Source organism: Convolutriloba macropyga, chromosome 2 (assembly GCF_964194025.1).
Source record: "Convolutriloba macropyga chromosome 2, txConMacr16.3, whole genome shotgun sequence".
Classification (NCBI taxonomy): Eukaryota; Metazoa; Xenacoelomorpha; order Acoela; family Convolutidae; genus Convolutriloba; species Convolutriloba macropyga.
The window spans coordinates 57266901-57290753 of record NC_134469.1 but is presented as its reverse complement, the minus strand read 5'-3'; the positions used below and the strand labels follow the sequence as shown (position 1 = coordinate 57290753).

Below are 23853 nucleotides of genomic sequence, written 5' to 3'. Positions count from 1 at the left end.
ATCAAATACCTTTTTTTATGAACCTTTTTGTTTTTGCATCAAGAAGTTCTCGAATTGCTTCAGCTTTCTGAACCGGGGCAGAGGCTTAGGGATATAAAGATCCCGTTGTCTTTCCTCTCCAAATCTCAATTTCTCTGAATCTCTTTTTGTTATGTGATATGTTTCAATTTGATAGAAGGATTTACATGTCACATTCAATGCGTACGAAGAAATGAATTCTTTCGTTCTTTCTTTATTTTTCTTTATCATCGACCTAACAAACTGCTGCCACACGTTTGAATCAATTCTCTCTGCTAACAGCACTAATGCTTTATTTATTAGTTTAAAATTCCGCGTAGCAGATGTTGATATAGCGAGTTTTAGGTAAATAGTTATTAAGGCGTTAATACCACATGATTGACCTCCAATAAGAAAACGAATGTATGGAGCTGTTTTCGTAATTTTTATGCGTGATTTTTTTGGTAGATATAATAGTGATGTGCAAATAAATTTACATTTCTGAGTTTAATAATAAATTTAGGCCACTATTAAACGGCTATTGTTTAGGCGCTCTCCTTTTTACAATTCAAAATATTTGAACTGTATTGGGGCGCTGTCCTTTTTCAATTCAAAGAATTTGAATTGTATTGGGGCGCTGTCTTTTTACGACTCGAAGAGGAGTATTGGAGAAGTCCTTTTTTTTAATCAATTTTATTGGAGTGAATTTTGAAGCCCGAAATGAAACACGTGAAAAAATTTGGAGTGATTTTGTTGCTGAACAAAATGAAGAGTGGCGCGAAAAGAGAGTGGTTTTTTTTTCATATCGCTTTTTTCTTGAGAGCGAGAAATTGAGCCGTGAAAAAAAATCTCTAAGCGATCGAAATTTTTTGTTCACGGGCGGCATTTTAAAGCGGTTTTTTCTCAATTTTGTTTTGGTTAAGAGGTTTGGTTATGATTTTCTTTTAATTTTAGAGGTAGTGGTTTGGTAGTGGTTTTTTAGGTTTCTGAAAATTTATATGAATTTTATGCTAATTCGGATGTTTTTCATGTATTTTGCTGATTTTTGGGCTAATTTTCACGATTTTTTTTATGGTTTTGTTTTACGGCATCAAATGGGTATTGAAAAGACCCCTATTACTTGAGCAATTTTTATTTAACACGTGGCTACAGTTTTTTGGATATGAAGCATTTTTTATTGAGAAATATGACGAAAAATGGCGAAAACTGGAACTATTTTTATTTTTTTTTTGCATTTTTTTGGTTTTTTTTTCTGTTCTTTCGACAAGTTTCTTCACCTATTGTGATTTGCCTTTTGTTTTGCGAACATCCGGATAACCTATTGTCTGAAAAGAGTTTTTGTTTGGATTTATGTGCTTTTGTAATATTAAAAAATTATTAACTTTTCCGGTTTTTGTAAGACAAAGAGCTTTTTTATCATGACTTGGCTTCAAGTGTTTTTAAAAATCTCATGAGTGGTTTTTGGTAGGTACTAGTTGTGTTGATAAAGTAATTGTGACAGAGATAGTTGTTTTGAGTCTGAGTTTATGACAGAATTAGATCAGATTTTTTATCATACTTCAATAGATTTGTTTTTTTTATTTTTTTTGTTTTTTGGTTTTATTTCAAGATAATCCTGAATTTATTAGAGGCACGTTTTGTTTGATGAGTATGTGGACGGCTTTTAAGTGGATGTCCAAATTTCCATTTCTAGCTAGTGGTTTTTTGTTCACATGCGGCATTTTGAAACTGATTTTCTTTTTTTTGTATTTGTTGTTCTGATTTTTTTAGAAATGGTTTTCCCAATTCACTCTTAGTCCTTTCTAGGTCTAGTTTTTTGTTTAGTTAAGGAAATATTCTTTGAATTGTACGTCAGGATTTGTCCGGCTTCGTTTTTTGTAAAGATCTGTGCACACATTTTCATAATTTTTGAAATCAAATTGGAGTAGTGATTTTGGTCACGCCGAAACAGGAAATAGAGCGAAAAAGCGAGTGGTTTTGCGGCGTGAAATTTTTTCACTTTCATTTTAAAGTAGAGTGGGAAAACGATGTTTGAACAAAAATTGGCTTTCTGGCTAGTGATTTTTTGTTCACATGCGGCAATTTCACTTTAATTTTAACTGTTTTTTTTTTCGATTTTTTTCTTTATGATTTTCCCTATCCATTCATAGTTCATTCTTGGCCTAGTTTTTTGTTTGAACCAAGTTTCTCTTTCTCGCAAGTGGTTTTTAATAACATGCGGCTTTTTAACTTTGGTTTTCTGTTTTTTTTTTGTTTTTTTATCTGATTTTTTTTGGAAATGGTTTTTCCAATTCAGTCATAGTCAATTCTAGTCTGCTATTAATTTTAGGTTGCTATTAAACGGCTATTATTCAGGCGATCTTCTTTTTACAATTCAAAGAATTTTAACTGTATTGGGGCGTTGTCTTTAAGATCTGTTCACACATTTTCATGGCTTTTGACGTCAAATTGAAGTGATTTTGGTCACGTCGAAACAGGAAATGGAGCGAAAATGCGAGTGGTTCTGCGGTGTAAATTTTTTTTGCTCTAATTTTGAAATAGAGTGAGAGAACGGTGTTTGAACAAAAATTGGGTTTCTCGCTATTTTTTTTTCACATGCGGCAATTTCACTTTGATTTTTTCTCGTTTTTTTTTTTCATTTTTTGGATCAGATTTTTTTTCTAAATGGTTTTCTTAATCCACTCAGAGTTCAATCTAGGCCTAGTTTTTTCTTTGAACCAAATTTTCATTTCTCGCTAGGGGTTTTTTCACATGCGGCATTTTGAAATTCATTTTCTGTTTTTTATTTTTTTGATCTGATTGTTTTTAGAAATGGTTTTCCCAATTCACATTTAGTCCGTTCTATGTCTAGTTTTTTTGTTTAGTTAATGAAAAGCTCTTTGAATTGTAAGTCAGGACTTGTCCTGCTTTGTTTTTTGTAAAGATCTGTTCACACATTTTCATGATTTTTGAAATCAAATTGGAGTAGTGATTTTGGTCACGCCGAAACAGGAAATGGAGCGAAAAAGCGAGTGGTTCTGCGGCGTGAAATTTTTTTGCTCTAATTTTAAAGTAGAGTGAGAAAACGGTGTTTGAACAAAAATTGGCTTTCCCGCTGGTGGTTTTTTGTTCACATGCGGCAATTTCATTTTAATTTTAACTGTTTTTTTCGATTTTTTTAATGATTTTCCCTATCCATTCATAGTTCATTCTAGGCCTAGTTTTTTGTTTGAAACAAATTTCTTATTCTCGCTAGTGGTTTTTAATAACATGTGGCATTTTAGCTTTGGTTTTCTGTTTTTTTTTTAAATTTTTTGATCTGACTTTTTTTAGAAATGGTTTTTGCATTCACTCTTAGTCCGTTCTGGGTCTATTTTTTGTTTAGTTAAGGAAATATTCTTTGAATCGTACGTCAGGATTTGTCCTGCTTCGTTTTTTGTAAAGATCTGTGCACACATTTTCATAATTTTTGAAATCAAATTGGAGTAGTGATTTTGGTCACGCCGAAACAGGAAATAGAGCGAAAAAGCGAGTGGTTTTGCGGCGTGAAATTTTTTCACTTTTATTTTAAAGTAGAGTGGGAAAACGATGTTTGAACAAAAATTGGCATTCTGGCTAGTGATTTTTTGTTCACATGCGGCAATTTCACTTTAATTTTAACTGTTTTTTTCGATTTTTTTAATGATTTTCCCTATCCATTCATAGTTCATTCTAGGCCTAGTTTTTTGTTTGAAACAAATTTCTCATTCTCGCTAGTGGTTTTTAATAACATGTGGCATTTTAGCTTTGGTTTTCTGTTTTTTTTAAAATTTTTTGATCTGACTGTTTTTAGAAATGGTTTTCGCATTCACTCTTAGTCCGTTCAGGGTCTATTTTTTGTTTAGTTAAGGAAATATTCTTTGAATTGTACGTCAGGATTTGTCCTGCTTCGTTTTTTGTAAAGATCTGTGCACACATTTTCATAATTTTTGAAATCAAATTGGAGTAGTGATTTTGGTCACGCCGAAACAGGAAATAGAGCGAAAAAGCGAGTGGTTTTGCGGCGTGAAATTTTTTCACTTTTTTTTTAAAGTAGAGTGGGAAAACGATGTTTGAACAAAAATTGGCTTTCTGGCTAGTGATTTTTTGTTCACATGCGGCAATTTCACTTTAATTTTAACTGTTTTTTTTCGATTTTTTTCTTTATGATTTTCCCTATCCATTCATAGTTCATTCTTGGCCTAGTTTTTTGTTTGAACCAAGTTTCTCTTTCTCGCAAGTGGTTTTTAATAACATGCGGCTTTTTAACTTTGGTTTTCTGTTTTTTTTTTGTTTTTTATCTGATTTTTTTGGAAATGGTTTTTCCAATTCAGTCATAGTCAATTCTAGTCTGCTATTAATTTTAGGTTGCTATTAAACGGCTATTATTCAGGCGATCTTCTTTTTACAATTCAAAGAATTTTAACTGTATTGGGGCGCTGTCTTTTTTGAAGATCTGTTCACACATTTTCATGGTTTTTGAAATCAAATTGTTGTGATTTTGGTCACGCTGAAACAGGAAATGGAGCGAAGAAGCGGGTGGTTCTACGGCGTGAAATTTCTTTGCTCTAATTTTAAAATAGAGTGAGAAAACGGTGTTTGAACAAAAATTCGGTTTCTCGGTAGTGGTTTTTTGTTCACATGCGGCAATTTCACTCTGATTTTTACTGTTTTTTCGATTTTTTGGATGGGATTTTTTCTAAATGGTTTTCTCAATCCATTCACAGCTCATTCTAGGCCTAGTTTTTTGTTTGAATTAATTTTTCATTTCTCGCTAGTGGTTTTTTTGTTCACATGCGGCATTTTAAAGCGGTTTTTTCTCAATTTTGTTTTGGTTAAGAGGTTTGGTTATGATTTTCTTTTAATTTTAGAGGTGGTGGTTTGGTAGTGGTTTTTTAGGTTTCTGAAAATTTATATGAATTTTATGCTAATTCGGATGTTTTTCATGTATTTTGCTGATTTTTGGGCTAATTTTCACGATTTTTTTTATGGTTTTGTTTTACGGCATCAAATGGGTATTGAAAAGACCCCTATTACTTGAGCAATTTTTATTTAACACGTGGCTACAGTTTTTTGGATATGAAGCATTTTTTATTGAGAAATATGACGAAAAATGGCGAAAACTGGAACTATTTTTATTTTTTTTTTGCATTTTTTTGGTTTTTTTTTCTGTTCTTTCGACAAGTTTCTTCACCTATTGTGATTTGCCTTTTGTTTTGCGAACATCCGGATAACCTATTGTCTGAAAAGAGTTTTTGTTTGGATTTATGTGCTTTTGTAATATTAAAAAATTATTAACTTTTTCCGGTTTTTGTAAGACAAAGAGCTTTTTTATCATGACTTGGCTTCAAGTGTTTTTAAAAATCTCATGAGTGGTTTTTGGTAGGTACTAGTTGTGTTGATAAAGTAATTGTGACAGAGATAGTTGTTTTGAGTCTGAGTTTATGACAGAATTAGATCAGATTTTTTATCATACTTCAATAGATTTGTTTTTTTTATTTTTTTTGTTTTTTGGTTTTATTTCAAGATAATCCTGAATTTATTAGAGGCACGTTTTGTTTGATGAGTATGTGGACGGCTTTTAAGTGGATGTCCAAATTTCCATTTCTAGCTAGTGGTTTTTTGTTCACATGCGGCATTTTGAAACTGATTTTCTTTTTTTTTGTATTTGTTGTTCTGATTTTTTTAGAAATGGTTTTCCCATTCACTCTTAGTCCGTTCTAGGTCTATTTTTTGTTTAGTTAATGAAAAATTCTTTGAATTTTACGTCAGGACTTGTCCTGCTTTGTTTTTTGTAAAGATCTGTTCATACAATATCATAATTTTTGAAATCAAATTGGAGTAGTGATTTTGGTCACGCCGAAACAGGAAATGGAGCGAAAAAGCGAGTGGTTCTGCGGCGTGAATTTTTTATTTTGCTCTAATTTTAAAGTAGAGCGAGAAAACGGTGTTTGAACAAAAATTGGCTTTCCCGCTAGTGGTTTTTTATTCACATGCGGAAGTTTCACTTTAATTTTAACTGTTTTTTTTTTATTTTTTGGATAGGATTTTTTCTTAATGATTTTTCCCTATCCATTTAGTTCATTCTAGGCCTAGTTTTTTGTTTCAACCAAATTTATCTTTCTCGCTAGTGGTCTTTTAATAACATGCGGCTGTTTAACATTGTTTTTCTGTTTTTTTGTTTTGTTTTTTTATCTGATTTTTTTTTGGAAATGGTTTTTCCAATTCACTCTTAGTCCGTTCTAGGTCTAGTTTTTTGTTTAGTTAATGAAAAATTCTTTGATTTGTACGTCAGGACTTGTCCTGCTTTGTTTTTTGTAAAGATCTGTTCATACATTTTCATGATTTTAAATCAAATTGGAGTAGTGATTTTGGTCACGCCGAAAAAGGAAATGGAGCGAAAAGGCGAGTGATTCTGCGGCGTGAAATTTTTTTGCTCTAATTTTAAAGTAGAGTGAGAAAACGGGGTTTGAACAAAAATTGGCTTTCTCGCTAGTGGTTTTTTGTTCACATGCGGCAATTTCACTTTAGTTTTAACTGTTTTTTTCGATTTTTTGGATAGGATTTTTTCTTAATGATTTTTGCCTATCAATTCATAGTTCATTCTAGGCCTAGTTTTTTGTTTGAACCAAATTTCTCATTATCGCTAGTTGTTTTTAATAACATGTGGCATTTTAACTTTGGTTTTCTTTTTTAAAATTTTTTGATCTGACTTTTTTAGAAATGGTTTTCCCATTCACTCTTAGTCCGTTCTAGGTCTTTTTTTTTGTTTAGTTAATGAAAAATTCTTTGAATTGTACGTCAGGACTTGTCCTGCTTTAGTTTTTTGTAAAGATCTGTTCATACATTTTCATAATTTTTGAAATCAAATTGGAGTAGTGATTTTGGTCACGCCGAAACAGGAAATGGAGCGAAAAAGCGAGTGGTTCTGCGGCGCGAAATTTTTTTGCTCTAATTTTAAAGTAGAGTGAGAAAACGGTGTTTGAACAAAAATTGGCTTTCTCGCTAGTGGTTTTTTGTTCACATGCGGCAATTTCACTTTAATTTTAACTGTTTTTTTCGATTTTATGATTTTCCCTATCCATTCATAGTTCGTTCTAGGCCTAGTTTTTTGTTTGAACCAAATTTCTCATTCTCGCTAGTGGTTTTTAATAACATGTGGCATTTTAACTTTGGTTTTCTGTTTTTTTTTATTTTTTTGATCTGACATTTTTTAGAAATGGTTTTCCCATTCACTCTTAGTCCGTTCTAGGTCTATTTTTTTGTTTAGTTAATGAAAAATTCTTTCAATTATACGTCAGGACTTGTCCTGCTTTGTTTTGTAAAGATCTGTTCATACATTTTCATAATTTTTGAAATCAAATTGGAGTAGTGATTTTGGTCACGCCGAAACAGGAAATGGAGCGAAAAAGCGAGTGGTTCTGCGGCGTGAAATTTTTGTGCTCTAATTTTAAAGTAGAGTGAGAAAACGGTGTTTGAACAAAAATGGGCTTTCTCGCTAGTGGTTTTTTGTTCACATGCGGAAGTTTCACTTTAATTTTAACTGTTTTTTTCGATTTTTTGGATAGGATTTTTTCTTAATGATTTTTCCCTATCCATTCATAGTTCGTTCTAGGCCTAGTTTTTTGTTTCAACCCAATTTCTCTTTCTCGCTAGTGGTCTTTTAATAACATGCGGCTTTTTAACATTGGTTTTCTGTTTTTTTTTGTTTTTTTATCTGATTTTTTTGGATATGGTTTTTCCAATTCAGTCATAGTCGCTTGTAGTCCGCTATTTAATTTAGGCCGCTAATAAACGGCTATTATTTATCCGCTCTTCTTACAATTCAAAGAATTTGAATTGTATTGGGGCGCTGTCTTTTTTAAGATCTGTTCACACATTTTCATGGTTTTTGAAATCAAATTGTTGTGATTTTGGTCACGCTGAAACAGGAAATGGAGCGAAGAAGCGGGTGGTTCTACGGCGTGAAATTTCTTTGCTCTAATTTTAAAATAGAGTGAGAAAACGGTGTTTGAACAAAAATTGGCTTTCTCGGTAGTGGTTTTTTGTTCACTTGCGGCAATTTCACTTTAATTTTAACTGTTTTTTTATTTTTTGGATCGGATTTTTTCCTAATGAGTTCCCTATCCCTTTATAGTCCATTCTAGGCTTAGTTTTTTTGTTTGAACCAAATTTCTCTTTGTCGCTATTGGTTTTTTAATAACCTGCGGCATTTTAACTTTGAATTTGTTTTTTTGTTTTTTTATCTGATTTTTTTTTGGAAATGGGTTTTCCAATTCAGTCATAGTCACTTCTAGTCCGCTATTAAGTTTAGACCGCTATTAAACGGCTATTATTTAGGCGCTCTCCTTTTTACAATTCAAAGAATTTTAACTGTATTGGGGCGTTGTCTTTAAGATCTGTTCACACATTTTCATGGCTTTTGAAATCAAATTGTTGTGATTTTGGTCACGCTGAAACAGGAAATGGAGCGAAGAAGCGGGTGGTTCTACGGCGTGAAATTTCTTTGCTCTAATTTTAAAATAGAGTGAGAAAACGGTGTTTGAACAAAAATTCGGTTTCTCGGTAGTGGTTTTTTGTTCACATGCGGCAATTTCACCCTTATTTTAACTGGTTTTTTTCGATTTTTTTAATGATTTTCCCTATCCATACATAGTTCATTCTAGGCCTAGTTTTTTGTTTGAACCAAATTTCTCTTTGTCGCTATTGGTTTTTTAATAACCTGCGGCATTTTAACTTTGAATTTGTTTTTTTGTTTTTTTATCTGATTTTTTTTTGGAAATGGGTTTTCCAATTCAGTCATAGTCACTTCTAGTCCGCTATTAAGTTTAGACCGCTATTAAACGGCTATTATTTAGGCGCTCTCCTTTTTACAATTCAAAGAATTTTAACTGTATTGGGGCGTTGTCTTTAAGATCTGTTCACACATTTTCATGGCTTTTGAAATCAAATTGTTGTGATTTTGGTCACGCTGAAACAGGAAATGGAGCGAAAAAGCGAGTGGTTCTGCGGCGTGAAATTTTTGTGCTCTAATTTTAAAGTAGAGTGAGAAAACGGTGTTTGAACAAAAATGGGCTTTCTCGCTAGTGGTTTTTTGTTCACATGCGGAAGTTTCACTTTAATTTTAACTGTTTTTTTCGATTTTTTGGATAGGATTTTTTCTTAATGATTTTTCCCTATCCATTCATAGTTCGTTCTAGGCCTAGTTTTTTGTTTCAACCCAATTTCTCTTTCTCGCTAGTGGTCTTTTAATAACATGCGGCTTTTTAACATTGGTTTTCTGTTTTTTTTTGTTTTTTTATCTGATTTTTTTGGATATGGTTTTTCCAATTCAGTCATAGTCGCTTGTAGTCCGCTATTTAATTTAGGCCGCTAATAAACGGCTATTATTTATCCGCTCTTCTTACAATTCAAAGAATTTGAATTGTATTGGGGCGCTGTCTTTTTTAAGATCTGTTCACACATTTTCATGGTTTTTGAAATCAAATTGTTGTGATTTTGGTCACGCTGAAACAGGAAATGGAGCGAAGAAGCGGGTGGTTCTACGGCGTGAAATTTCTTTGCTCTAATTTTAAAATAGAGTGAGAAAACGGTGTTTGAACAAAAATTGGCTTTCTCGGTAGTGGTTTTTTGTTCACTTGCGGCAATTTCACTTTAATTTTAACTGTTTTTTTATTTTTTGGATCGGATTTTTTCCTAATGAGTTCCCTATCCCTTTATAGTCCATTCTAGGCTTAGTTTTTTTGTTTGAACCAAATTTCTCTTTGTCGCTATTGGTTTTTTAATAACCTGCGGCATTTTAACTTTGAATTTGTTTTTTTGTTTTTTTATCTGATTTTTTTTTGGAAATGGGTTTTCCAATTCAGTCATAGTCACTTCTAGTCCGCTATTAAGTTTAGACCGCTATTAAACGGCTATTATTTAGGCGCTCTCCTTTTTACAATTCAAAGAATTTTAACTGTATTGGGGCGTTGTCTTTAAGATCTGTTCACACATTTTCATGGCTTTTGAAATCAAATTGTTGTGATTTTGGTCACGCTGAAACAGGAAATGGAGCGAAGAAGCGGGTGGTTCTACGGCGTGAAATTTCTTTGCTCTAATTTTAAAATAGAGTGAGAAAACGGTGTTTGAACAAAAATTCGGTTTCTCGGTAGTGGTTTTTTGTTCACATGCGGCAATTTCACCCTTATTTTAACTGGTTTTTTTCGATTTTTTTAATGATTTTCCCTATCCATACATAGTTCATTCTAGGCCTAGTTTTTTGTTTGAACCAAATTTGTCATTCTCGCTAGTGGTTTTTAATAACATGTGGCATTTTAACTTTGGTTTTCTGTTTTTTTTTCTTTTTTGGTCTGTTTTTTTGGAAATGGTTTTCGCAATTCAGTCATAGTCGTTTCTATTTGTAGTCTTTTTTTTAAATGAAAAAGCTTTGAATTGTACGTCAGGCTATTTTTTTTAATTCGCTTTACTTTTGATCACGTTTTTTGTTTCACATAAGTCACAATTTTAACGTTTGACTTCTGACTTACCTCACTCACAGTTTCAACTGTATGGATTTTAATTTTTTTTCACGCATTGAAATACGCAATGTAGTGATTATGGTCAATGTCAAAAAGATCAAAATCAAAAGAAACGGGATAAACCGATAAAACCCGGCCATTAAGTCATAGTGCATTAGGTTATCAAAGTTCGTTAGAGCGATTGCTAGCCGATATTAGTATTAAGCTTAATATCTTTCAGTTTAGAAGCTGAAGTAATCATAGGTTTAGAATCTAATTGAAACTGCACACTGACTTAGAACAATTTTTGAAACTTTTTGAAAAATTAGGAAAATTTGTCACTTTCAATCTCTTTTCCTGTTTCAATCCCGATATGCATCTAGCGCGTCAACAAAGGATATTTTCCGGCAATCTGCCGGCTAAGTTTTTATTAAGAGCTGCCGTCAGCATCTCAAAGGGCTGTTTTTTAGGTGCTCTCCTTTTTTTTAAATTCGCTTTATCTTTTGATCTCGTTTTTCGTTTAACATAAGTCACGATTTTCACGTTTGATTTACCTCACTCATTTCTTCAACTGAATGGATTCTAAATTTTTCACGCATTGAAGTACGCAATGTAGTGATTACGGTCAATGTCAAAAGAGCAAAATCAAAAGAAACTGGATAAGCCGATAAAGCCCGGTCATTAAGTCATAATGCATTCCGTAATCAAAGTTCATTAGAGCGATTGCTAGCTAACATTAGTATTAAGCTTAATACCCTTCAGTTTATAAGCTGAAGTAAGCATAGGTTTAGAATCTAAGTGATACTGCTCACCAATTAGAACAAATTTTGAAACTTAGGAAATTTTTTTGTCAATTTCTATGTTTTTTTTCTTTTTCAATCCCGATGTGCGTCTAGCGCGTAAACGGCGACTATGTTCCGGCAATCTGCCGCTTATGTTTTGAAGTATAAGTCAGTGGCTCAGCAGAAGTGATTGTTAAACTGACGGCAAAACGACGGTTAGAAAAAAACTGTTGACGTTGGAAAACAAGCACAAAACGAATGTTTTGTCTTTATTATCTAGGTGCGCAAACGTTTGCAAAGCAGGGGAAATGTGATCGTTTAAGTTTGTTAGATCTTTGCGACTTATTAACGCCGCTTTTTTAGAGACAAGTTGAACAATTGCTGGAAAAGTTCTTCTAGTTTTTCCTTTAGTCGATGTCTTAAATCACTCCGTAAATCACTCGAAAAAATAATGTGCTCCCCCCATAATGATAACGCTGAATGGCTGCTTCGACTTTCACTTTGTATCACCCTCCTTTCGTTGATCGATGGGAGGAAGATAAAAGTGACTGAATAAAAAAGTGACTGAATTGACAATGAGGTGTGTGTTTTTGTTGCTTTCAGGACCCCGGCTTCTTCAAACAAAGAATATACGTTCATGTGGTTTTGGCAAGGTATGTTTATAGATACTGGTACATGGTGAGGAAACTGAGATGGGCAGACTTCATTCCGCACTCTCTAGACAGTACGAGAACAACCCCACTTACCAGCCCAAAATGTACATGCCCAAAAACAGTCAAAAAGTGCAATTGTTCTACCCTGGAGAAAAAATGGCCAAGGTTAGTTTCTTCTTAACTTTCACCTGGTATTTATGGACAGTTCAAATCCTGTGAATTTTTTATTGGTTTGATTTTCGTTCACGCCCGAGCACTGTGCTGCTTTAACCAACGTTTTAAAATTAAAGCGCCAGAAATTATGGTTAACTTTTTTCATGTGAGTAGAAAGAATTTTGAGGGGGTCTGCTGCCAACTTTTTGGTTCCATAAATATTCTCGTCCAAATATCACAAATTTGGCGTATTTTCCTCAAAATGCTTAAATTATAACTAAAGTATGTGTAACATTCATGTATTATAGACTAATTATGCATGTGTAATGGAGAGGATTCAAAAAGTAGGCGGCAGAACATCTCATTCTTTACTACTCGTGAGAATCCACCAAAAGAGTTACCAATTTTGTAAACTTGACTTGTTTGCATTTGATATGATATTGCATAATAATGTGTGTTGGTTGTTTGATTATTTTTACAGGTGATGGGTAGTTTGGCCATGCAGAAACCTCAAGTGGGACAGAAAGTGTCGGGAGTACTGCTAAAAAGGAACTTCAATTACCATCTTCTGAATCCACGAGATATAAATCGTTAGTTAAAAATCATTAATAGCCACCCTCGTCTCGGATGCCCTTATCAGCCCCAAATTTGGATTGTATCGAATCGCAGTAATGGTGATTAATTGCTCTCAAACGTAATGCCCCCCCCCCCCCCAGTTACAGAACACGTGCCATTACATAGTAAATCATTATGTGAAAATATGGCACGTGCGCCTGGGGGTGCAAATAATATGCGCCCACTAAGCTGGGGGGCACAAACGGAAAATATCCCGTACTTTGTAGCAATTATATTAATATTAGTCCTGTCGGTCTTTTTTATGCGATTTTTCGCTTGACCAATTTTTTGTCTGACCCATTTGACTTTTCGTGCTCAAAAACGGGATAAACATGCAGCGCCAAGCGGGCAATAAGTGCTTTACAGCCTTCCAGCTCTGTTTCAGCTAAAATTGTTTGGGAGACTTAAACTTATGTTGTACAGGGCGGTTCTTAGAGGTTGAAGACCCCTCCACTGTTGACCCCCCCCCCCCACCACTATCCCCTGCCGTTCGCCCCCACACCATTTTTGCCCCCATCATCCCCCGGTGAACCAACCACCAAAATTTTTGGAAAATTATTGACCTTTTTTGAGTTTTCTCAGACGTGGGTGTCCAGAGGAACCTCCTCTAGGTTTAAAAATAGGTTACTGCATAATTTCTAGTGGTAATGGAATGGTTTCAACATTTTAACATCACAAATTTTAGCGTTTTTCAAGTCTTTTTTCAAGACCCAATGGCGAGTTCTCTCCTTAGATAATAAGTTATTGACGCATTTTATTGGCCATGGAATAGTTTTCAACTTTTTATATCACAAATTTTAGCAGATTTTGATAGAACTTGCATTTTTTAAGTTCTTTGAATATTTTTGTCAGTTTTAGGTTTTATTATCCTCAAGAGCCAAGGAACCTCCTCTAGGGTCTGATGTTGGGCTACTCCATAGTTTCCAGATGTAATGTAATGTTTTTGAAGATTTTGATATCATGAATTAAAGCAATTTTAAAATTTTTGCAATTTTCAAGTTTTTCAAATTTTTAGTATTTCTTCCGGCACCAGGGGCCAAGGGACCTCATCCAAGGAATTATAATCAGCTAATGCATAGTTTATATGTTAATGGAATGTTTGTCAATTTTTATATGACCCCAGTTTTTGTAACTTATGGATAAAATTGGAATATTTTAATTCAAATTTTTGGACAATTATTGTTCCAAGTTTATGGACCTTTATGAGCCAGTGAAAATATTTCAAGCTTAAAACAGGGATACTTTTTAGTCTCTTGGGACAATGAAATGGCTTTGAAAATATTGATATCTCATTTTTAGCAAGATTTTGTTAAAATTAGCGATTGTTTTCAATATTTTTGAATGTTTTTGTCCCTTTTCTGAGTTTAACGATCAGTTTTAGCCAACAAAACTTTTTAAGATTTGCAGTTGGGTTACTTGACAGAACTCCAGAGACGAAAAATGGTTTTGGCCTTTTTTTTACTGCAAAATCTTGAAAATGCTAGAAAACTAGAAGTTGCAGAGTCGAATCCCATCATGGAAAACGTTCTTAGCTCTCTCTCTCTCTCTCTCTCTCTCTCTCTCTCTCTCTCTCTCTCTCTCTCTCTCTCTCTGTGTGTGTGTGTGTGTGTGTGTGTGTGTGTGTTGGTTAGGGTTGCTTTCCTTCTCTTTCTCGTTCACGTTATGTCTCTCTCTCTCTCTCTCTCTCACTATGCCTCTCTCTTTCTCCCTCTCTCTCTCTCTCTCTCCCCTTTGTTGATGCCGAACTTCGGCTGCTCTTATATGGTGTAATTTCGTCATCTGTTATCCTCATTAACGCTGTGCTATAGTTGAATTGTTGTTTATCATGATTGACTAAACAAGCACTTTTTGAGAAATCATTGTTAATTGCTCTCAAAAGCAGTTTGTAGCAAATATATTAAATCTGTTCGTCTTTTTTATGCTTTTTTATGGCCGATTTTTTGTCTGACCCATTTGACTTTTCGTCCTAAAAAACGGGATAAACATGCAGCGCCAAGTGAGCAGTAAGTTCTTTACAGCCTTCCAGCTCTGTTTCAGCTAAAATTGTTTGGGAGACTTAAACTTATGTTGTACAGGGCGGTTCTTAGAGGTTGAAGACCCCTCCACTGTTGACCCCCCCCCCACCACTATCCCCTGCCGTTCGCCCCCACACCATTTTTGCCCCCATCATCCCCCGGTGAACCAACCACCAAAATTTTTGGAAAATTATTGACCTTTTTTGAGTTTTCTCAGACGTGGGTGTCCAGAGGAACCTCCTCTAGGTTTAAAAATAGGTTACTGCATAATTTTAGTGGTAATGGAATGGTTTCAACATTTTAACATCACAAATTTTAGCGTTTTTCAAGTCTTTTTTCAAGACCCAATGGCGAGTTCTCTCCTTAGATAATAAGTTATTGACGCATTTTATTGGCCATGGAATAGTTTTCAACTTTTTATATCACAAATTTTAGCAGATTTTGATAGAACTTGCATTTTTTAAGTTCTTTCAATTTTTTTGTCAGTTTTAGGTTTTATTATCCTCAAGAGCCAAGGAACCTCCTCTAGGGTCTGATGTTGGGCTACTCCATAGTTTCCAGATGTAATGTAATGTTTTTGAAGTTTTTGATATCATGAATTAAAGCAATTTTAAAATATTTGCAATTTTCAAGTTTTTTAAATTTTTAGTTTTTCTTCCGGCACCAGGGGCCAAGGGACCTCATCCAAGGAATTATAATCAGCTAATGCATAGTTTATTTGTTAATGGAATGTTTGTCAATTTTTATATGACCCCAGTTTTTGTAACTTACGGATAAAATTGGAATATTTTAATTCAAATTTTTGACAATTATTGTTCCAAGTTTATGGACCTTTATGAGCCAGTGAAAATATTTCAAGCTTGAAACAGGGATACTGTATAGTCTCTTGGGACAATGAAATTGCTTTGAAAATATTGATATCTCATTTTTAGCAAGATTTTGTTAAAATTAGCGATTGTTTTCAAAATTTTTGAATGTTTTTGTCCCTTTTCTGAGTTTAACGATCAATTTTAGCCAACAAAACTTTTTAAGATTTGCAGTTAGGTTACTTGACAGAACTCCAGAGACGAAAAATGGTTTTGGCCTTTTTTTACTGCAAAATCTTGAAAATGCTAGAAAACTAGAAGTTGCAGAGTCGAATCCCATCATGGAAATCGTTCTTAGCTCTCTCTCTCTCTCTCTCTCTCTCTCTCTCTCTCTCTTCTCTGTGTGTGTGTGTGTGTCGGTTAGGGTTGCTTTCTTTCTCTTTCTCGTTCACGTTATGTCTCTCTCTCTCTCTCTCACTATGCCTCTCTCTTTCTCCCTCCCCCCCTTTGTTGATGCCGAACTTCGGCTGCTCTTATATGGTGTATTTTCGTCATCTGTTATCCTCATTAACGCTGTGCTATAGTTGAATTGTTTTTTATCATGATTGACTAAACAAGCACTTTTTGAGAAATCATTGTTAATTGGTCTCAAAAGCAGTTTGTAGCAAATATATTAAATCTGTTCGTCTTTTTTAGGCACTTTTATGGCCGATTTTTTGTCTGTCCCATTTGACTTTTCGTCGACAGAAAGGGGAGATAGAGGTAGCGGCCAGTGGGCATTAAGTTCTCTCAAATCCTTCCAGCCCACTAGTCTTCAAGTATGCGATCCACAGAAACTGTTTTGGTGACTTATACATATAGTGTGAAGGGCGGTTCTTAGAAAATGATCCCACACCCCCACCCACCGCCACAATATCAGCCCTACCATTCCACTTACACCCCCGCTATGGTGCACCCCGCTGCGCTCACCTACGCACCTTCAATTAAGCCAAAGCTAGCCTTACTAAACAGTGGCTGGCTACTGACAAAGCCATCGCTCGCCGGTCGTTTGAGAGCAATTCGCTCGACGTTAGTCAGTTGTGTTCTATATGTTTATGCGATGTTTGCTTGACCGAATTTTTGTCTGTCCCATTTGACTTTTCGTCCTCAAAAACGTCCTTGTATTTCGATATTTCTCCTGCTGTGTCAGGCTTCGTTGAACAAAAATTTGTGCTGTGACCCATTTTAGTGGGGCAGGAACTATATACTCACGTGGTTTTGTTCAGTCAAGTTTGGCCGATCGATATTTGCATCATAGAGGGTTTTGAGTGGTATAATTAGAAAGTCCGCCCAGCGCAGAGTGTATAATTATAAGGCTTTTTCAATTAATTTTTTTTCCACGAGTTATCGAGGTTTAAACTTTTGTGAACATTAGACTCATTTTCGTTGTTTTTGTCATAGTTTTGGCGGTATTTTCACGCCTTTTTTTGCAAATTTTCCTGCAAAAATGTTAAAGTTGTTGACGGTAGTCTTTCGATTTTACCTCTAAAGATAGGAGTGTTGTTGAACTGTTTGCTGGAGTTTTTGTCTACAATTTTAACCAACTTCATTAAAATTCAGTTTGTGACCAATTTTTCGTATTGACAATACTTGGAACAATTACCTGATCCTAATTGAAGAACAGCAAAAGCAAGAATAATTTTGTCCTAATCGTTGTTTTTTACATTCCAAACTATTTCTGACTGTAATCAGTCGCTGTCTTTTTTAAACTATTTATGCATTTTTGCTTCGTTTTAATATAGCTGCGAAGCTGTTAGCTGAACGGAGCTTTATTGGGGTTTCCATGGTTTTTTGTTTTGTCGCCTGACGCTTTTTTCGTTTTACATTTGTTCACTCAGCAAAACTGAAGTAGTCAATTGTTCTGATTGACTTCCTCTCACTAAGAGCGTTTGCACGTGTGACGTCATTTCTCATTGCTCGATCTCTCTCTCTCTCTCTCTCTCTCTTTCTCTCTCTCTCTCTCTCTGCCTCTCTCTCTCTCTCTCTCTCTCTCTCTCTCTCTCTCTCTCTTGCGGTAATCTTGTTTTTTACAATTCACAGAATTTGAATCGTTTTGGGGCGCTGTCTTTTTTTAAGGTATGTTCACACATTTTCATTTTTTGAAGTCAAATTGGAGTACTGATTTTGGTCACGCCGAAACAGGAAGTTGCGAAACAAAGCGATTGGTTTTACGGCGTGAATTTCGCTCTAATTTTAAAGTTGAGAGAGAAAATGGTGTTTGAGCAAAAATTCGCTTTCTCGCTAGTGGATTTTTATTCTCATGTGGCAATTTCACTTTGATTTTTACTGTTTTTCTATGTTTTTTGGATAGAATTTTTTTCTAAAGGGTTTTCCCCAATCCTTTCATAGTTCGTTTTAGGCCTTTTTTTTTGTTTGAACCAAGTTTCAATTTCTCTCTGGTGGTTTTTGTTCACACGCGGCTTTTTGACATTGATTTTTTGTTTTTTTTTAATTTTTTTGATCTGATGGTTGTCCAATTTGTGAGAAATAGTTTTGCAATTCATTCACTGTACGTTCTAGGTCTAGTTTTCTGTTTAATCCAGGAAATTTTTTTTGAATTGTACGTCAGGTCTTGTCGTGCTATGTTTTTTTTTTGCTTCGCCGTCTGACGCATTTTTTCGATTGAGTTCTTCCACTCACTAACTGCATTTGCGCGCGTGACTTCATTTCTCACTCTTTAGCCAACGTTTCTAGCTTATCTGCGTGATTATATTTTGATTATATATGACTTAATTTACTCAATAAATTGACTTTTGCACTTTGAAGCTTAAGTTTAAGCTCAAACGTTTTTGGAGACTTATACCTATTAATAGCCGCGAAGTGATAGCGGCTATTATTTGGGAAATCGTGTTTTTTTTCAATTCGTCATCTCCATCTATGATTCTTACGACCTGACTTCTTGGAATTGACTCTTTCAATGACTTCATTGACTTCTACTGCTTTGCACTTAAAGTTTCTGTGTGACGTCATTTCTGCTTTTAGTTCAATTGCGTCACTTACCTCACTAAATAAAATGACTTCTGAACTCACTTATGGAACTTTGAATCTTATGAACATTTACTAGTTGAAGATCAATAGTGTGCATCTAAGTAGTGCCAAACTTATATACTCTAATTCTTGAGTATTAGTCTTGAGTTTTTGATTTTTAATATCAATTTTTGAATAGCTTTTTAAAGATTTTTTCATTATAGACCGTATTTGTCATAATTTGACAGTCCGAATCTAACCCGAATAGTCTAGCAGTCTTGTGGTCGATCTGTCTATCTTATTTCTTTAGTTGTTTCAATTCATAGCATCTATCGCGGCTATTTTTCACCAATCTGCCGGCTATGTTTTGAAATTAAATATTGGATCCGATATGTAGTAAAGTTAAAATGTTCAATGTCCGATGAATTTTTTTTTAGGTCTTTTGTTTGTAGCAATTATATTAGTTCCGTTGGTCTTTTTTTATGCGTTTTTTTGCTTGACCGATTTTTCGTCTGACGCTTCGTCCTCAAAAACGGGATAAACATGCAGCGCTAAGCGGGCAATGAGTGCTTTACAGCCTTCCAGCTCTGTTTCAGATAAAACTGTTTGGGAGACTTAAACTTATGTTGTACAGGGCGGTTCTTAGAGGTTGAAGACCCCTCCACTGTTGACCCCCCCACCACTATCCCCTGCCGTTCGCCCCCACACCATTTTTGCCCCCCATCATCCCCCGGTGAACCAACCACCAAAATTTTTGGAAAATTATTGACATTTTTTGAGTTTCTCAGACGTGGGTGTCCAGAGGAACCTCCTCTAGGTTTAAAAATAGGTTACGGCATAATTTTAGTGGTAATGGAATGGTTTCAACATTTTAACATCACAAATTTTAGCGTTTTTCATGTCTTTTTTCAAGACCCAATGGCGAGTTCTCTCCTTAGATAATAAGTTATCGACGCATTTTATTGGCCATGGAATAGTTTTCAACTGTTTATATCACAAATTTTAGCAGATTTTGATAGAACTTGCATTTTTTAAGTTCTTTCAATTTTTTTGTCAGTTTTAGGTTTTATTATCCTCAAGAGCCAAGGAACCTCCTCTAGGGTCTGATGTTGGGCTACTCCATAGTTTCCAGATGTAATGTAATGTTTTTGAAGATTTTGATATCATGAATTAAAGCAATTTTAAAATATTTGCAATTTTCAAGTTTTTTAAATTTTTAGTTTTTCTTCCGGCACCAGGGGCCAAGGGACCTCATCCAAGGAATTATAATCAGCTAATGCATAGTTTATATGTTAATGGAATGTTTGTCAATTTTTATATGACCCCAGTTTTTGTAACTTATGGATAAAATTGCAATATTTTAATTCAAATTTTTGACAATTATTGTTCCAAGTTTATGGACCTTTATGAGCCAGGGAAAATATTTCAAGCTTGAAACAGGGATACTGTATAGTCTCTTGGGACAATGAAATGGCTTTGAAAATATTGATATTTTATTTTTAGCAAGATTTTGTTAAAATTAGCAATTGTTTTCAAAGTTTTTGAATGTTTTTGTCCCTTTTCTGAGTTTAACGATCAATTTTAGCCAACAAAACTTTTTAAGATTTGCAGTTGGGTTACTTGACAGAACTCCAGAGACGAAAAATGGTTTTGGCCTTTTTTTTACTGCAAAATCTTGAAAATGCTAGAAAACTAGAAGTTGCAGAGTCGAATCCCATCATGGAAAACGTTCTTAGCTCTCTCTCTCTGTGTGTGTGTCGGATAGGGTTGCTTTCCTTCTCTTTCTCGTTCACGTTATGTCTCTCTCTCTCTCTCACTATCCCTCTCTCTTTTTCCCTCTCTCTCTCTCTCTCTCTCTCTCTCTCTCTCTCCCTCTCTCCCTCCCTCCCTTTGTTGATGCCGAACTTCGGCTGCTCTTATATGGTGTAATTTCGTTATCTATTATCCTCAACGCTGAGTTATAGTTGAATTGTTTTTTTTTTCATGATTGACTAAACAAGCACTTTTTGAGAAATCATTGTTAATTGCTCTCAAAAGCAGTTTGTAGCAAATATATTAAATCTGTTTGTCTCTTTTATGCACTTTTTCGCTTGGCCGATTTTTTGTCTGTTCCATTTGACTTTTCGTCGACAGAAAGGGGAGGTAGAGGTAGCGGCCAGTGGGCATTAAATTCTCTCAGAGCCTTTCAGCCCACTGCGACTCACAGAAACTGTTTATACTTATACTTATAGTGAAGGGCGGTTCTTAGAAATTGATCCCACACCCCCACCCACCGCCACAACATCAGCCCTACCATTTCACTTTTGCACCCCCGCTATGGTGCACTCCCGCTGCGCTCACCTACGTACCTTCAATTAAGCCAAAGCTATTCTCACTAAACAATGGCTGGCTATTGACGAAGCCATCGCTCGCCGGTCGTTTGAGAGCAACTCGCCCGACGTTAGTCAGTTATGTTCTATCTGTTTATGCGATGTTTGCTTGACCGAATTTTTCTGTCCCATTTGACTTTTCGTTCTCAAAAACGTCCTTGTTTTTCAATGTTTCTGCTGCTGTGTCAGGCTTGGTTGAACAAAAATTTGTTGTGCCGACCTATTTTATTGGGGCAGGAACTATATACTCAGGTGGTTTTGTTCAGTCAAGTTTGGCCGATCGATATTTGCATCGTAGAGGGTTTTGAGCGGTATAATTAGAAAGCCCGCCCAGCGCAGAATGTATAATTATAAGGCTTTTTCAATTTAGTTTTTTTCCACGGAGTTATCGAGGTTTAAAGATTTGTGAACATTGAACTCATTTTCGTTGTTTTTGTTCATAGTTTTGGCGGTATTTTTACGCTGTTTTTTTGCAAATTTTTCTGCAAAAAAATGTTAAATTTGTTGACGGTAGTCTTTCGGTTTTACCTCTAAAGATAGAAGTGTTGTTGAACTGTTTGCTGGAGTTTTTTGTCTACAATTTTAACGAACTTCATTAAAATTCAGTTTGTGACCAATTTTTCGTATTGACAATACTTGGAACAATTACCTGATCCTAATTGAAGAACAGCAAAAGCAAGAATAATTTTGTCCTAATCGTTGTTTTTTACATTCCAAACTATTTCTGACTGTAATCAGTCTCTGTCTTTTTTAAACTATTTATGCATTTTTGCTTTGTTTTATTATAGCTGCGAAGCTGTTAGCTGAACGGAGCTTTATTGGGGTTTCCATGGTTTTTTGTTTTGTCGCCTGACGCTTTTTTCGTTTTACATTTGTTCACTCAGCAAAACTCAAGTAGTCAACTGTTCTGATTGACTTCCTCTCACTAACAGCGTTTGCACGTGTGACGTCATTTCTCATTGCTCCATCTCTCTCTCTCTCTCTCTCTCTCTCTCTCTCTCTCTCTCTCTCTCTCTCTGCCTCTCTCTCTCTCTCTCTCTCTCTCTCTCTTGCGGTAATCTTGTTTTTTACAATTCACAGAATTTGAATTGTTTTGTGGCGCTGTCTTAAGGTATGTTCACACATTTTCATTTTTTGAAGTCAAATTGGAGTACTGATTTTGGTCACGCCGAAACAGGAAGTTGCGAAACAAAGCGATTGGTTTTACGGCGTGAATTTCGCTCTAATTTTAAAGTTGAGAGAGAAAATGGTGTTTGATCAAAAATTCGCTTTCTCGCTAGTGGATTTTTATTCTCATGTGGCAATTTCACTTTGATTTTTACTGTTTTTCTATGTTTTTTGGATAGAATTTTTTTCTAAAGGGTTTTCCCAATCCTTTCATAGTTCCTTTTAGGCCTACTTTTTTGTTTGAACCAAGTTTAGAAATAGTTTTCCAATTGTACGCTCTAGGTCTAGTTTTTTTTTGTTTAATCCAGGAAATTTTTTTGAATTGTACGTCAGGACTTGTCGTGCTAAGTTTTTTTGCTTCGCCGTCTGACGCAATTTTTTTGATTGACTTCTTCCTCTCACTAACTGCATTTGCGCGCGTGACTTCATTTCTCACTCTTTAGCCAACGTTTTTAGCTTATCTGCGTGATTACATTTTGATTATATGTGACCTACCTTACTCAATAAAATGACTTTTGCACTTTGAAGCTTAAGTTTAAATTCAATTAAATTAAGGTCAAAGAAACTCATGTGTAACAAAGGTCCCTAATGAAAGTGCTTTTGCCCAATGAATTATAACAAGCTTCATCATTTTTTTACATAGGTTTTTGAAAGGCGTTGATACCTTTTTCAACTTATATCTGTATCTGTTTTTATCTCCATTATATGGCACGCAAGTCTATTGGCAGCTATTCCGGCAATCTACCGGCTATATTGTTAATTACAGAACAAGGTGCTATTCTATTGCAGAACAAAGTACAGTTCAAGTTGAGGCATGTAAATGACAGGTCCTCCTATACTAATTGGCCTCCTAAGGAGTTTCAAGGAAACTGATTTTTGTCGAAAGCTTATGGTCGTTTTGACTTTTAAAAGTATCTGTTTTCAAATTAAACTATTATTGAGCGTTGCCACTTTTGTCTCCTTTATTGGTCAACTTGTTGCTGAGAGGGAAGCAAAGACAGGTCACATTGTCCTTCCAATAGATAAATTTTTTGAATATTGTGGATTACCTTTTGATTGGTTCTTCGGCTTGATACTACGGGTTTTTGCGAAAATAGTTTTTGCATATATCCCCTCTTCGAGGTTCTTGTTCTTGTCTTTTCATTTTATTGACAGGCCGGCTATCATATTATTGGCGTTCAATTGGAAGGCACAATTTCGTATAGCATTTCTTTTAGTCAACAGATAATGGTTTTATCGGCTTCGACACCGTGCTGAGAGAATTCCTTTTTTTCGTCGTTTTCGGTCTTTTTGTAGTCATATAAAAAGTCTGGATAATTGCAGGTCTTAACGGCTTGCTCTGTTTGTACAAAAGAACCTGTTTTCTGATTTCAGTAGATAGCTGAAATTTTTCATGACTTTGAAGTCAAGTGTTTTAAAAAATATGGACGTGTTTTTTAACTTTGCATTTTTTTGTTCTTTCTTGCCGACTTGTTGCTCAGTCTGATTACAGGTCACATATCATATATTACTGGTAATGGAGAGAATCACAAATGAGCAAATCCAATGGTTTAAGTTCACTGCTGCTTGCTTTAACGGCTGCGACACCGTTTCATCTCAAAAATTTTTTTGAATTTATGATTTGTCTGTACTTTTTGTTCTTTTGTAGACGTATGAGATATTCTGAAGATTCATAAATCTCAATGGTTTTTGGAGCAGTAAATGAATCTATTTAGCGGTTTTAGTTGATATTTAATGTTTTTATGGCTTTGAAATCATTTTTTTCAAAAAAAAAATAGAAGTGTAATATTTAAC

The 23853-nt window shown here is 34.9% G+C and overlaps 1 protein-coding gene across 1 annotated transcript in view; it reads left to right on the top strand.

Annotated features, from left to right (window-relative positions):
* Window positions 1-23853, top strand: part of LOC142334531 (cleavage and polyadenylation specificity factor subunit 3-like) — a 139821-nt gene that overhangs the window by 84685 nt on the left and 31283 nt on the right. The window contains exons 14-15 of the mRNA XM_075382630.1: window positions 11941-12093; window positions 12563-12671. Of these exons, the coding sequence (XP_075238745.1) occupies window positions 11941-12093; window positions 12563-12671 (262 nt within the window). The remainder of the gene's footprint in view (window positions 1-11940; window positions 12094-12562; window positions 12672-23853) is intronic.